General features: G+C 46.7%; 1 protein-coding gene across 3 annotated transcripts in view; it reads left to right on the top strand.

The window, feature by feature from the left end:
• LOC143291099 (pre-mRNA-processing factor 6-like) overlaps positions 1 to 13,626 on the top strand; it is a 58,701-nt gene extending 45,075 nt beyond the window's left edge. Inside the window, exons 19-26 of one of the 3 annotated variants that reach the window (XM_076600721.1) lie at positions 1,568 to 1,642; positions 4,147 to 4,280; positions 5,971 to 6,038; positions 7,891 to 8,029; positions 8,563 to 8,689; positions 9,976 to 11,379; positions 11,446 to 12,571; positions 12,636 to 13,626. In XM_076600721.1, the coding sequence (XP_076456836.1) occupies positions 1,568 to 1,642; positions 4,147 to 4,280; positions 5,971 to 6,038; positions 7,891 to 8,029; positions 8,563 to 8,689; positions 9,976 to 10,128 (696 nt within the window). In that variant the 3' untranslated portion in view covers positions 10,129 to 11,379; positions 11,446 to 12,571; positions 12,636 to 13,626. Of the gene's footprint in view, positions 1 to 1,567; positions 1,643 to 4,146; positions 4,281 to 5,970; positions 6,039 to 7,890; positions 8,030 to 8,562; positions 8,690 to 9,975; positions 11,380 to 11,445 lie in introns of all 3 variants that reach the window. The other 2 variants (XM_076600720.1, XM_076600719.1) reach the window with 2 other exon arrangements.
• Positions 13,627 to 14,297: the final 671 nt, after the last annotated feature.

Here is a 14,297-nt window from a genome sequence, read left to right on the forward strand (position 1 = left end):
TGATGGTAAAGTCGACAGTGATGATGGTAATGACGACAGTGATGATGGTAGTGATGATGGTAATGATGACAGTGATGATGGTAATGACGACAGTGATGATGGTAAAGTCGACAGTGATGATGGTAATGACGACAGTGATGATGGTTAAGTCGACAGTGGTGATGGTAAAGTCGACAGTGATGATGGTAATGACGACAGTGATGATGGTAAAGTCGACAGTGATGATGGTAATGACGACAGTGATGATGGTAGTGACGATGGTAATGATGACAGTGATGATGGTAAAGTCGACAGTGATGATGGTAAAGTCGACAGTGATGATGGTAATGACGACAGTGATGATGGTAAAGTCGACAGTGATGATGGTAATGATGACAGTGATGATGGTAATGTTGACAGTGATGATGGTAATGACGACAGTGATGATGGTAATGATGACAATCATGATGGTGATGATAACGGTGATGATGGCAGTGTACGGTGATGATGTTGACGATGATGATGACAGTGATGATGACAGTGTACGGTGATGATGTTGACGATGATGACGACAGTGATGATGGTGATGATAACGGTGATGATGGCAGTGTACGGTGATGATGTTGATGATGATGACGACAGTGATGATAGCGGTGATGATGACAGTGTACGGTGATGATGATGACAGTGATGATGGTGATGATAACGGTGATGATGGCAGTGTACGGTGATGATGTTGACGATGATGATGACGACAGTGTACGGTGATGATGTTGACGATGATGATGACGACAGTGTACGGTGATGATGTTGACGATGATGACAGTGATGATAACGGTGATGAGGACACTGTACGGTGATGATGTTGACGATGATGATGATGACAGTGATGATAACAGTGATAATGACAGTGTACGGTGATGATGTTGACGATGATGATGACAGTGATGATAACGGTGATGATGACAGTGTACGGTGATGATGTTGACGATGATGATGACAGTGATGATAACGGTGATGATGACAGTGTACGGTGATGATGTTGACGATGATGACGACAGTGATGATGGTGATGATAACGGTGATGATGGCAGTGTACGGTGATGATGTTGACGATGATGACGACAGTGATGATGGTGATGATAACGGTGATGATGACAGTGTACGGTGATGATGTTGACGATGATGATGACAGTGATGATAACGGTGATGATGACAGTGTACGGTGATGATGTTGACGATGATGATGACAGTGATGATAACGGTGATGACGACACTGTACGGTGATGATGTTGACGATGATGATGACAGTGATGATAACGGTGATGACGACACTGTACGGTGATGATGTTGACGATGATGATGATGACAGTGATGATAGCGGTGATGATGACAGTGTACGGTGATGATGTTGATGATGATGATGACAGTGATGATAACAGTGATGACGACACTGTACGGTGATGATGTTGACGATGATGACAGTGATGACGACACTGTACGGTGATGATGTTGACGATGATGACAGTGATGACGACACTGTACGGTGATGATGTTGACGATGATGATGTTGATGACGGTGTTACAGCTGTGGATGATGTGCGGTCAGATCCAGGAGCAGCAGGAGGACAACGAAGCCGCCCGCACGGCTTACAACAAAGGGGTGAGGGGCTGCCTCCACGCTGTCCTTTTTTCCTTCCTTCCTTCCTTTTTCTTTCCTTTCTTCCTTCTTCTTTCCTCACTGCCCTCCTCATCTGCACCGTTTCAGCGGCATTAACTCACTACAACAAAGGGGTGAGGGGCTGCCTCCACGCTGTCCTTTTTTCCTTCCTTCCTTCCTTCCTTTTTCCTTCCTTCCTTTCTTTTTCCTTCCTTCCTTCCTTCCTTCCTTTTTCTTTCCTCACTGCCCTCCTCGTCATCTGCACCGTTTCAGCGGCATTAACTCACTACAACAAAGGGGTGAGGGGCTGCCTCCACGCTGTCCTTTTTTCCTTCCTTCTTTCCTTTTTCCTTCCTTCCTTCCTTCCTTTTTCCTTCCTTCCTTCCTTCCTTCCTTCCTTCCTTCCTTTTTCCTTCCATCCTTCCTTCCTTTTTCCTTCCTTTTTCTTTCCTTCCTTCCTTCCTTCCTTTTTTTTCTTCCTTTTTCCTTCCTTCCTTCCTTCCTTCCTTTTTCCTTCCTTTTTCCTTCCTTCCTTCCTTCCTTCCTTCCTTCCTTTTTCCTTTTTCCTTCCTTCCTTCCTTCCTTCCTTTTTCCTTCCTTCCTTTTTCCTTCCTTTTTCTTTCCTTCCTTCCTTCCTTTTTTTCCTTCCTTTTTCCTTCCTTCCTTCCTTCCTTCCTTCCTTTTTCCTTCCTTTTTCCTTCCTTCCTTCCTTCCTTCCTTCCTTTTTCCTTCCTTCCTTCCTTCCTTTTTCCTTCCTTTTTCCTTCCTTCCTTTTTCCTTCCTTCCTTCCTTCCTTCCTTTTTCCTTCCTTCCTTTTTCCTTCCTTCCTTCCTTTTTCCTTCCTTCCTTCCTTCCTTCCTTCCTTTTTCCTTCCTTCCTTCCTTCCTTTTTCTTTCCACACTGCCCTCCTCATCATCTGCACTGTTTCAGCGGCATTAACTCACTACAACAAAGGGGTGAGGGGCCGCCTCCACGCTGTCCTTTTTTCCTTCCTTCTTCCTTCCTTCCTTCCTTTTTCCTTCCTTCCTTTTTCTTTCCTCACTGCCCTCATCGTCTGCACCGTTTCAGTGGCATTGACTCACTCTGGATGAATAGTTCTCTCCCTTGCTTTTCCCAACAGACGACCCATTTGTTAGGGTTAGGAAGAAAAAAAATCACAAAAAATACAAAACGTAAAGTAACTGAATGAAAGTCACTGTACTTGACCCACTGACCCCTCTCCTCACGTCGTGTGAACGCCCGCCCACCCCCCTCCCTCTTCACTGCTGTCAGAAGTTGAGTCACAATCAGTATCTTCTCGCTGGCAGCTTTCTTCACTGTGGATACATTATTCAACGTCTTCATCATCCTTGTCGATGTCAAAACCTTCAGTTTGAAGCATTTCAATCACTTCAGTTTCAGTTTCAGTAGCTCAAGGAGGCGTCACTGCGTTCGGACAAATCCATATACGCTACACCACATCTGACAAGCAGATGCCTGACCGGCAGCGTAACCCAACGCGCTTAGTCAGGCCTTGAGAAAGAAAAAAAAAGCGGTAAAAGCTGCTGTCGTGATCTAGTTCGCTCCAAAGATATACCTTTGTATTGCCTGTGACGCCATTTTCAGTACGTATGCAGATTAGCTTGTCGTGTGGGGTCCTGAACTTGCTGGCTTGCTGTTGGAGTGTGTTGTTACGAAATCTCATGAAGAAACTTTCCATTCGACCCTTGACACATTCGCAATGCCCGGTGTAGCTGCGATTGTTATGCTACCCCATGGGGAAGACATGGAAAAAAATTTAATTATCGAAACCGCTATAGCGTTCCGTCGTCACACTACCTTACGTCAGAAACGCTATAGCGTTCCATGGTCCAGAGTGAGATAATACCAAGCCCCCTTTCTTTGGGATCGTCTTCCTCAGCCTCTCAGTCACTCATCGTCACTGCAGTCTTTCAAATCCAAGTCTGAAGACCCACCTTTTTTCCCTCCTGATTAATTCTCAACACCTCATCCCTTTCCAGTATGAACTAAAATGACTGTTAGTGTGTGAGTGGGTTTTGAGAGTTTCAGAATATGTTTGTGTACTATTTACGATTGTGTGCTACTACTTGTGTGTGTGTGTGCTTGTGCGTGTTGTGTGTTGGGGGGGTCGGGGGGGGGGGGGGGGGGGGGGGGGGGGGGGGGGGGGATGGGGGGGGGTGTAAATGTTTTCGATGATGTTTGGTATCTTGTGTTCAATTTTTACTTTTTGATATTTACACATGTGTTTGATCTGTAAACACTTAGGGCTTATATTCAGGATTAGGTGTAACAACAACAGCAACAATAAAAATGCCCAGCATCCAAATAAAAACAACAACAACAACAACAGAAGAATAGTTTCAGTTTCAGTAGCTCAAGGAGGCATCACTGAAACTGAAACTGAAACTATTCTTTCCCCACAACAAAAGAATAGATAAACAAAACTAACGATCGCCAGAAAGCGGTGAATGTGTGTATGTGTATGCATTGTGGTGCGTGTGTTTCAGCTGAAGAAGTGCCCGACGTCGTGGCCGCTATGGCTGCTGCTGTCGCGGCTGGAGGAGAGGACGGGCCAGCTGACCCGCGCCAGGTCCATTCTGGAGAAGGCCCGCCTCAAGAACCCCAAGACACCACAGCTCTGGTGGGTGTACTGACACACACACACACACACACACACACACACACACACACACACACACTCACCTCTCACACACACACACAGGGGCCAGATGACCCGCGCCAGGTCCATTCTGGAGAAGGCCCGCCTCAAGAACCCCAAGACACCACAGCTCTGGTGGGTGTACTGACACACACACACACACACACACACACACAGGGGCCAGCTGACCCGCGCCAGGTCCATTCTGGAGAAGGCCCGCCTCAAGAACCCCAAGACACCACAGCTCTGGTGGGTGTACTCACACACACACACACACACACACACACACACACACACACACACACACCCCTTACACACACACACACACACACACACACACAAAGGCCAACTGATCTGCGCCAGGTCCATTCTGGAGAAGGCCCGCCTCAAGAACCCCAAGACACCACAGCTCTGGTGGGTTCCTTCACCATCCCTCCCCCCCCCCACCCCCTGGCCTCCTCACATACTCAGCTCTGGTGGGGTCCCACACCACACCACACCACCACACCACACCGCCACACCGCACCACACCACAACACAACACACCACACCACACCACCACATCACACCACAACACAACACAACACAACACACCACACCACACCATCACACCACACCCCACCACCACACCACACCACACCACACCACCACATCACGCCATGCCACACCACACCACATCACGCCACGCCACACCACACCACACCACCACATCACGCCATGCCACACCACACCACCACATCACATCACATCACACCACACCACATCACACCACAACACACCACACCACCACATCACACCACAACACAACACACCACCACATCACACCACAGCACAACACTGCGACTGAGGATAGGCGCTATACACCGTAAAGTTCAGTCTATAAGCCACGACTTTTCCCCCCAGCTTCAACCTCTGTGGCTTATACAGTGATGCGGCTTATCTGAGGATTTTAACGATCCCGGGAGTGTCACGTTCTCGTCTATTCTTAGCTGCCCTTCAACTCGCCCAAATCATGATTTCTGTTCATGAATCTTTGGGTGAGCTTCAGGTTAGTGTGCTAACTGTTCACGTTTTAAAAATCAAATCCGCACACATTGAAGCCTTCAGATCAGCATTCAGTTCTACTCTGCTCAAGCGCACACCCTCATCTTGCCGAAAACACGACATGATGCCTATGATGCAGCTTTCAAATTGAAGGCAATCGACCTAGCAGATGAGAGTGCAAGCAACGAACCAGAAGCGACCTCCACCTTGCATTCATGTTCATCAAGTGAAAGTGAGGCTGAAGTCAGTGACAAGATGGCAGAGGAAGCTGTGCTGGTTCTTTTCAACTCGGACACTGAAGACGAAGATTTCAGGGGATTCAGTAAGCAGGACGACGTTGAATAAATTGGATTATCCCAAAATTATGGATCTTAATTTTCATTGTGTTTTGTTGTTTTTTTTGTGACACTAGCAGTATTTTCGCTTGCTTTTCATTTGTGTTGTTTACGCTTGTATTTATATCATAACCTACAGTATTTTCCGTAGTATTGGTATGTGTTCTGGTATGTGTGTATGAAGTTCAATTTTTTTCAAAATTTATTGGGTGTGGCTTATATACCAGCGTGCTCAATAGACTGAACTTGACGGTAAGTATCCATATCAATCAATCAATCAATTGTGTTGGCAGGTTGGAAGCTGTGCGCGTGGAGAATAGAGCCGGGCTGAAGAACATCGGATTGACGCTGATGGCCAAAGGTTAGGAGTACACCCGCCTCTGTTTGAACGAATTCTTTTATTTCACAAGGGTAGTGGAGTGAGTACAAGTGCTTTTTCATGTCCAGCCAATCATGAAAAATGTGGATTTTTTTTTTTTTTTTTTTTTTGCTGCCCCATCATCTGCGCCGTTTCAGTGGTATTACTCCCACGCCGCTCATTTAGATTCCCCCATACACGGCCACACCCGGGTTCGTCCGTCGCAGTTCCAGCGTCGGCAGTCCACAGGGAACCATCGATGTTAGGCCGCCTGGAGGCCACACACCAGAGGAGACCCTGCACTGCTGCTGAGTCACTCCGGTGGTGTTGAGTGGTGCCTGTTCTGTTTTAACGTACTTAGGACACCACCTACTAAGCCCCCTACTAACGACAATAATGGCTTAGTCGCGGAGCTAGACTGAGTGAGCGTCTCTCCCAGAGTGGAGACCGCCACCACGTCCCTCAAACAACAGCCCCCCATGAATCTGCCGACACTGACGACATTGACAGGACTCACCCCAAGCACGGATGTGGAGGGGTATCGAAACTGAGGTCACCATGAGAGCAGGGCATGAAAGGCCACAGACTTTGAGACTATTTTGTTTTATATTGATGACGATGGAGGAGAAAAATGTGGATTTGATGCTGATGATGGCGAGCGTTCCTGAAAACCTCACCAGTGTATTGGACTGAAGCACGGACCCTTTGTCCATGAAGTGTTGCCATAATGAATGTGTGTATGTTGGTGTGGGTGTGTTAGTATGCATTTATGGGTGTTCGTGTGTGTTCTGTGTGCTTGTGTATATGTATCATTTGTGGGGGGGGGGGGGTTGATGCAATGATTAATGTTTATACTCTGTAGTAGTGTCTTGTTGTACGGTGGTTGCTTTTCTTGCTTATTATTATGTGTCATAGTGTGAGTATTGTTTTTCTTGCTTATTATTATGTGTCATAGTGTGAGTATTGTTTTTCTTGCTTATTATTATGTGTCATAGTGTGAGTATTGTTTTTCTTGCTTATTATTATGTGTCATAGTGTGAGTATTGTTTTTCTTGTTTATTATTATGTGTCATAGTGTAAGTATTGTTTTTCTTGCTTATTATTATGTGTCATAGTGTGAGTATTGTTCTTCTTTTGCTTATTATTATGTGTCATAGTGTGAGTATTGTTTTTCTTGCTTATTATTATGTGTCATAGTGTGAGTATTGCTTTTCTTGCTTATTATTTTATAGTGTGAGTATTGTTTTTCTTGCTTATTATTATGTGTTATAGTGTGAGTATTGTTTTTCTTGGTTATTATTATGTGTCATAGTGTGAGTATTGTTTTTCTTGCTTATTATTATGTGTTATAGTGTGAGTATTGTTTTTCTTGCTTATTATGTGTTATAGTGTGAGTATTGTTTTTCTTGCTTATTATTATGTGTTATAGTGTGAGTATTGTTTTTCTTGCTTATTATTATGTGTTATAGTGTGAGTATTGTTTGATAGGAGCCACTTAGAGCCAGCCTGCTGTATCGGGAGTCTGCACCGTATGATTGCTATATAATGTATGTGACCTTTTTTCTCTGAATCATTCATTCTATCATTCACTTACTCACTCACTCACTTCTAAAGCAATTCACTTCTAAAGAGTTTGTTCACTCCCAGTTACAATTTTTGCTCGTATTTACTTATATTTAGTTATGTTTGTATTCTTAACTTGTTATTCCCTGAGGATAAGTCATTATTTCATGAAAGCTTTGAACAGAAGTGCTACGTTTTGTACCATGCAACATCATTGAAGGTCGGTTCACAAAGAAAAGGAAAATAACTGTTCATATATATATATGTGTGTGTGTGTGTGTGTGTGTGACAGCCTTACAGGAGTGCCCCAGTTCCGGCATCCTGTGGGCGGAGGCCATCTTCATGGAGCCACGCCCCCAGAGGAAGACAAAGTCTGTGGACGCTCTGCGCAAGTGTGAGCACGACCCCCACGTTCTTCTGGCCGCATCCAGGTAACAACGCTGCCTCACCTGTGGGAGGTGGGGGGCATGGGGGTGGGCTCTTGGGGGAGACAGGTGCAGTGGGTAAATGATTGGAGCTCTGGAATTTTCAAAGTGGTAGGTAAATTGTCAGAGCTCTGGACTTCCAAGCCAATAGGTAAATGATTGAATTACTGGACCACGCTTGCTCACCTGTGGGAGAAAGGGACCTGTGTACGGGGGGAAGGGGGTTGGGGGGGTGGGGGAGGGGCATTGGGGGGAGACAGGTCTGACAGGAAAATGGTTTTCGCTCTGGATTTCCAGAACAATAGGTCAGTGGTTACAGCTCTGCACATTCCAAAGCAATAGGTCTGTGGTTACAACTCTGGACTTTTCAGAACAATAGGTCAATTGTTGGAGCTCTGGATTTCGAAAACAGTAGGTAAATGGTCACAGCTCTGAACTTTCAAACCAATATGTAAATGTATAATAAACAATCGTTTTTGTGACGACTGTCGTTTCAATGTGTGACTCAAGATCGTTTTTGTGGGGTGGGGGCGGGTCAGGTTGTTCTGGTCTGAACGCAAGATCAGCAAGGCCCGGGACTGGTTCAACCGCACGGTGAAGATCGACCCTGGTCTGGGTGACGCCTGGGCCGCCTTCCACAAGTTCGAGTCCCTCCACGGAGACCAGGTACTGGCTGGTGTGGAAAGATTGACACTGATATCATTCTCTGGTCTTACAGTACACCAGTGCACTGATGTGCGTTGTATCTTGAATTTTCTTCTTTTTTTTTTTTCCCCCTCAGTTCTCTTCTCGTCCCCCCCCCCCCCAGTTAACTTCTCCCCCCCCCCCTCCTCCCCCCCCCCCCAGTTCTCTTCTCTCCTCCCCCCCCAGTTCTCTTCTCCCCCCACCCTCCTCCCCCCCCCCAGTTCTCTTCTCCCCCCCCCCCCTCCCCCTCCCAGTTCTCTTCTCTCCCGCCCCCAGTTCTCTTTTTTCCTCCCACCCTCCTCCCCCCCCAGTTCTCTTCTCCCCCCCCCCCCCCACCCTCCTCCTTCTCTTCTCCCCCCCACCCTCCTCCCTCCCAGTTCTCTTCTCCCCCCCCCCTCCTCCCCCCTCCCAGTTCCCCCCCACCCTCCTCCCCCTTCCAGTTCTCTTCTCCTCCCCCCCACCCTCCCCTTCCAGTTCTCTCTCCCCCCCCCCCCTCCTCCCCCCCCCCAGTTCTCTTCTCCCCCCCCTCCCCCCCCCAGTTCTCCCCCCCACCCCCACCCTCCTCCCCCCTCAGTTCTTTTCTCCCCCCCACCCCCACCCTCCTCCCCCCTCAGTTCTTTTCTCACCCCCACCCTCCTCCCCCCTCAGTTCTTTTCTCACCCCCACCCTCCTCCCCCCTCAGTTCTCACCCCCACCCTCCTCCCCCCTCAGTTCTTTTCTCACCCCCACCCCCACCCTCCTCCCCCCTCAGTTCTTTTCTCACCCCCACCCTCCTCCCCCCCCCAGTTCTCTTCCCCCCCTCCTCCTCCCCCCTCCTCAATTTTCTTCTCCCCCCCCCCCACACCCTCTTCTCTTGGTTGTGGTGCATTTAGCAATACAAGAAAGGCATGTTTACATTTTGTACTGTGTGTTTACCTGTGAATGAGCATTATACAAGCGCAGGCGTCTTGTCGCTCAGTTTCGTTTTTTCCTTTCAGTACTTTGCACATGGAATGCTGTTAGCGTTAACTTGTGTTTCTGGAAATAAGACATTTAATTATGAACGTTAACAGAAAGCGTGCTTGCCAAAGTGATTACTGTCCCTCGAGTCCATTAACTCGCGTTTTGTGAATGAAAACGTTTATAAACCAAACAACCGTTTACAGAAAGCGTGTTTGCCAAACTGATCACTGTCCCACAACTCGATAAAAACGCAGATTGGTGTCAGCACCTGCCTGTGTGCCCGGCCTACAGGACGATGACCAATCACGGCCTCTTTTCTCCCACAGAAATCGGCGGAGGAGATCGTGAGTCGGTGTGTGTCTGCGGAGCCCCACCAGGGGGAGCACTGGTGCGAGGTGTCGAAGGCCATCCCCAACTGGCGCCTCAAGACGGGCGAGATCCTGCGACTGGTGTCTGCCGCCGTGTCTGTGCCCACGTAGCCGGTTTGTTGGGAGTGTGTGGACAGGCGTTCTGTGGGACCTTGCCCCCTGCTGTTGGTGTCGTGGGGGCTGTTAGGGCGGTGTGTGGAGTGTGTGTGTGGCTGTTGGACTGACCTGAAGGATTATGAACAGAGAGAGTCAGCCTGTTGTTTGGGTAGTGTTGGAGGGGTTTTGACTGACTTGAAGACTGTGACCAGAGAGAGTCCGCCTGCATTGTGGGTAGTGTTGGAGGGGTTTTGACTGACTTGAAGACTGTGACCAGAGAGAGTCCGCCTGTTGTTTGGGTAGTGTTGGAGGGGTTTTGACTGACTTGAAGGACTGTGACCAGAGAGAGTCCGCCTGCATTGTGGGTAGTGTTGGAGGGGTTTTGACTGACTTGAAGACTGTGACTAGAGAGAGCCAGCCTGCATTTTGGGTAGTGTTGGAGGGGTTTTGACTGACTTGAAGGACTGTGACCAGAGAGAAACCGCCTGCATTGTGGGTAGTGTTGGAGGGGTTTTGACTGACTTGAAGGACTGTGACCAGAGAGAAACCGCCTGCATTGTGGGTAGTGTTGGAGGGGTTTTGACTGACTTGAAGACTGTGACTAGAGAGAGTCCGCCTGCATTGTGGGTAGTGTTGGAGGGGTTTTGACTGACTTGACTGTGACCAGAGAGAGTCCGCCTGCATTGTGGGTAGTGTTGGAGGGGTTTTGACTGACTTGAAGACTGTGACCAGAGAGAGTCCGCCTGCATTGTGGGTAGTGTTGGAGGGGTTTTGACTGACTGACTGTGACTAGAGAGAGTCCGCCTTCATTGTGGGTAGTGTTGGAGGGGTTTTGACTGACTTGAAGGACTGTGACCAGAGAGAAACCGCCTGCATTGTGGGTAGTGTTGGAGGGGTTTTGACTGACTTGAAGGACTGTGACCAGAGAGAGTCCGCCTGCATTGTGGGTAGTGTTGGAGGGGTTTTGACTGACTCGAAGACCGTGACCAGAGAGAGTCAGCCTGTTGTTGGGGTTGGCAGCTCTTGTACAGAAATGTGTTGCCCTTTGTGACTTGTGTGCGTTGGTTTGGGGGTCCACTGCAGACGACTGTGTGTGTGTCGTTCAGGCCACGTGTTCAACCTGTGTCACTTGGGATGTTTGTCATCAAACGACTGGTATTCATCTTGTCACTTTGTACTAGAACCGTGGAAAGCAAAAATAATGATTGTTGTACATCTTTTCTCTCCTGAAGACACTTTTTTTTTTTTTTTCTTTCCCTTCATATGGTCATTGAGAAAGATCTTCGGTCCAGATCTTTCTAGCTCTTCCCCCCCCCCCCCCCCCCCCCCCAGGTCATTGAGAAAGATTCAGTCCAGATCATTCTGGCTTTTTTTTGGTTATATATATATATATATATATATATGTATATATATACTCTGTGCTTCTTTGTTAACATTCAGTTTCTTTTGACACAGTTATTAACCACAGTTGTGTAACGCTTGTTGCCACCCTTGAAAGTGGTCCGTGTACAATGTTCCCATCATCTGTTGAATGCCGGCATGGATTGTGAAATCTTTAACATGCAGTTGACTTGGTGCTTTTGCGTACACATGAAAGGAATTAGAGCAAAGTCTTTTGATTCAAATGATTTATATTGTCAGCACAACAAAGCATTGAGCTACATTCTTCTTCTGCGTTCACTCGTATGCACACGAGTGGGCTTTTACGTGTATGACTGTTTTTACCCCGCCATGTAGGCAGCCATACTCCATTTTCGGGGGTGGGCATGCTGGGTATGTTCTTGTTTCCATAACCCACCGAACGCTGATATGGATTACAGGATCTTTAACGTGCGTATTTGATCTTCTGCTTGCATATACACACGAAGGGGGTTCAGGCACTAGCAGGTCTGCACATACGTTGACCTGGGAGATCGTAAAAATCTCCACCCTTTACCCACCAGGCGCCGTCACCGTGATTCGAACCCGGGACCCTCAGATTGACAGTCCAACGCTTTAACCACTCGGCTATTGCGCCCGTCTATTGAGCTACATTCAAAGCTCAAACCCTTTGGATTAAGGCTCTCGTCTGATGTAGCCATGCCAGGTTTGATCATAGTGGTGAATGTTATGTATGCGAGTCGAGGCTTGTGTATGTGTGCGCTTTTATCTGCAAGTGCTGTGTATTTTGTTTTCCCGTTTTTTTTTTAATTATGTGTCTCATTTCAAAGTGACTAGATGCTATGAACCTGCTTTTGACTTTTATGTGTACACAGAGTTTGTTATAATATTGTTTTTTGCTCACTTGTATGAGGTCTCTGTAACAGCCTTGTTTCGACTCAATCTGCACACAGAGTGAGCCCATGTTATTTTTTTTTTTAAAAACCTGTTTCAGTTGTCTGTGTCCATGGTAAAATTCAACATGGACATTTTCTCTGCAGTCGAAGTGGTAGAAAAACCAAACTGGGCAGGGTGATAGGTACTGATGAAATGTATCTAGCTGTGTACATATTGGTAAAGTTACTAATCTGGCAGGGTGACAGGTACTGATGAAATGTATCTAGCTGTATACATATTGATAAAGTTACTGATCTGCCAAGAGGTTGTTGGATGTTGAGTTTTAGTCATGGTCCTCAGTGGGTTCTGTTCAGAAACTGAATGCATGGAGTGTTCATTGTCACAAATATAGTTTTGTCTTTTTTTTTTTTTTAAACTTTGGCAAGGGTGTTTTGCTGGTTGGGGGGGAGTGCATGTATTCTGTCTACAAACTCATGTGAGGAGAGCGTTGTTCTCTTTTCGTCCGCACTTCTCTGCAATGTTGTTCTTTGAATGAAAACGATGTGACATTTCTTGGTATCTAAACTGTGCTCGTGCATTCTCAAAGGGGTTGTTGGGTGGTCCAGATCTGGGCCTTCCACCAGTTGTTTCCCTTGGCTGGTTGGACTGTGGATGAGGCACATCCTCATGGGGCTACAGGTCACTGACAGTGTTTAACTCTCTCCATACGAACGGCGAAAGAGACGACGTTAACAGCGTTTCACCCCAATTACCAGCATCAAAATATTGCAAGCGGAAGGCTCTTATACTGAAGAGGTGAATGTTGACAAAGAATACCACAATTCTGACGACGGAAGCTAAAGGTTGGGTCATTCAGACACCCACTGGACATCCGAGGGGTCTGTGTAGAGGAGAAGAGAGGACTGGCCGTACTGAGTGAGTTAACAAAGTAGTGCTTTAGTGAGGGAGGACATGTTTGTGTTCAGTAGCAGTTGCTTTGGGGGATGGGGGCATGTTTTAAAAGCCAATTTAGTTATTTTAACGTTCCAAGGCTTCTGATTTTGTTTTTTGTTTGAATGCTAATTCACCAGTTTCATAACATCTCCAAAGACTTGCGCTGTTGTCAGATCGCATTACCCATGGCGATGTTTTTGTTTTCATTCACACTGCAGTTGTACCATCTTGATGATCATGAGGGATGTGTAATCACTGCCCTTCTGGGAAGCAGTGAGAAAAATAAATACAATGTTGAATGGATGTGGATTGACTTTATTGCAAAAAAAAAAAAAAAAAAAAACGAGTAAAAATATAAGGGGAAGGAACGTCTGATTCACACAGTTGTTGGACTTGGAAAACACAAAATCGCACAACATGTGAGCTAGTGGAATTTTTTTATATTTAATCATGATACTTTATTTGAAGATATCAAGCTTATTCAATTGTATATAAAAATGAAAGTCCAACTTTATGAACTGGGCGTTCCTCCCCCAAGTAATTTACTAAACTAGCCAGACTCAGAATATGAAGGACTAGCACCCCACACCACCACTGAAAATAGACGATGCTTGGAGTATAATTGCAAGGGTGACAGGTACATGATGAATAGAAGTGTAACACTTTGAAATTGAAGATCGCCAGTGGTTCGTTGATGTTCGATCACACCAGCCCCTCATGGCCACATCAGACAACGAACACATCCACACACAAATGTTTTCAGTGGACTTTTTGTTTTTTTCACTTGCAAGTGTTTCTGTTGTTCGGGATGCATGTAATCTGTTACAAACTCATTGAGGAGAGCGTGCTTTCTCCGCATTCCTGCAATGTCTCTTGAATGAAAACGATGTGATTTCTAGGCAAACTGTGCTCGGCATTCTCAAGTTTTGGTGGTCGACTGGCGTTCACTGAGTTCCTGGCTGTTGACTGTGTGA

Source organism: Babylonia areolata, chromosome 16, assembly GCF_041734735.1.
Source record: "Babylonia areolata isolate BAREFJ2019XMU chromosome 16, ASM4173473v1, whole genome shotgun sequence".
Taxonomy (NCBI): Eukaryota; Metazoa; Mollusca; class Gastropoda; order Neogastropoda; family Buccinidae; genus Babylonia; species Babylonia areolata.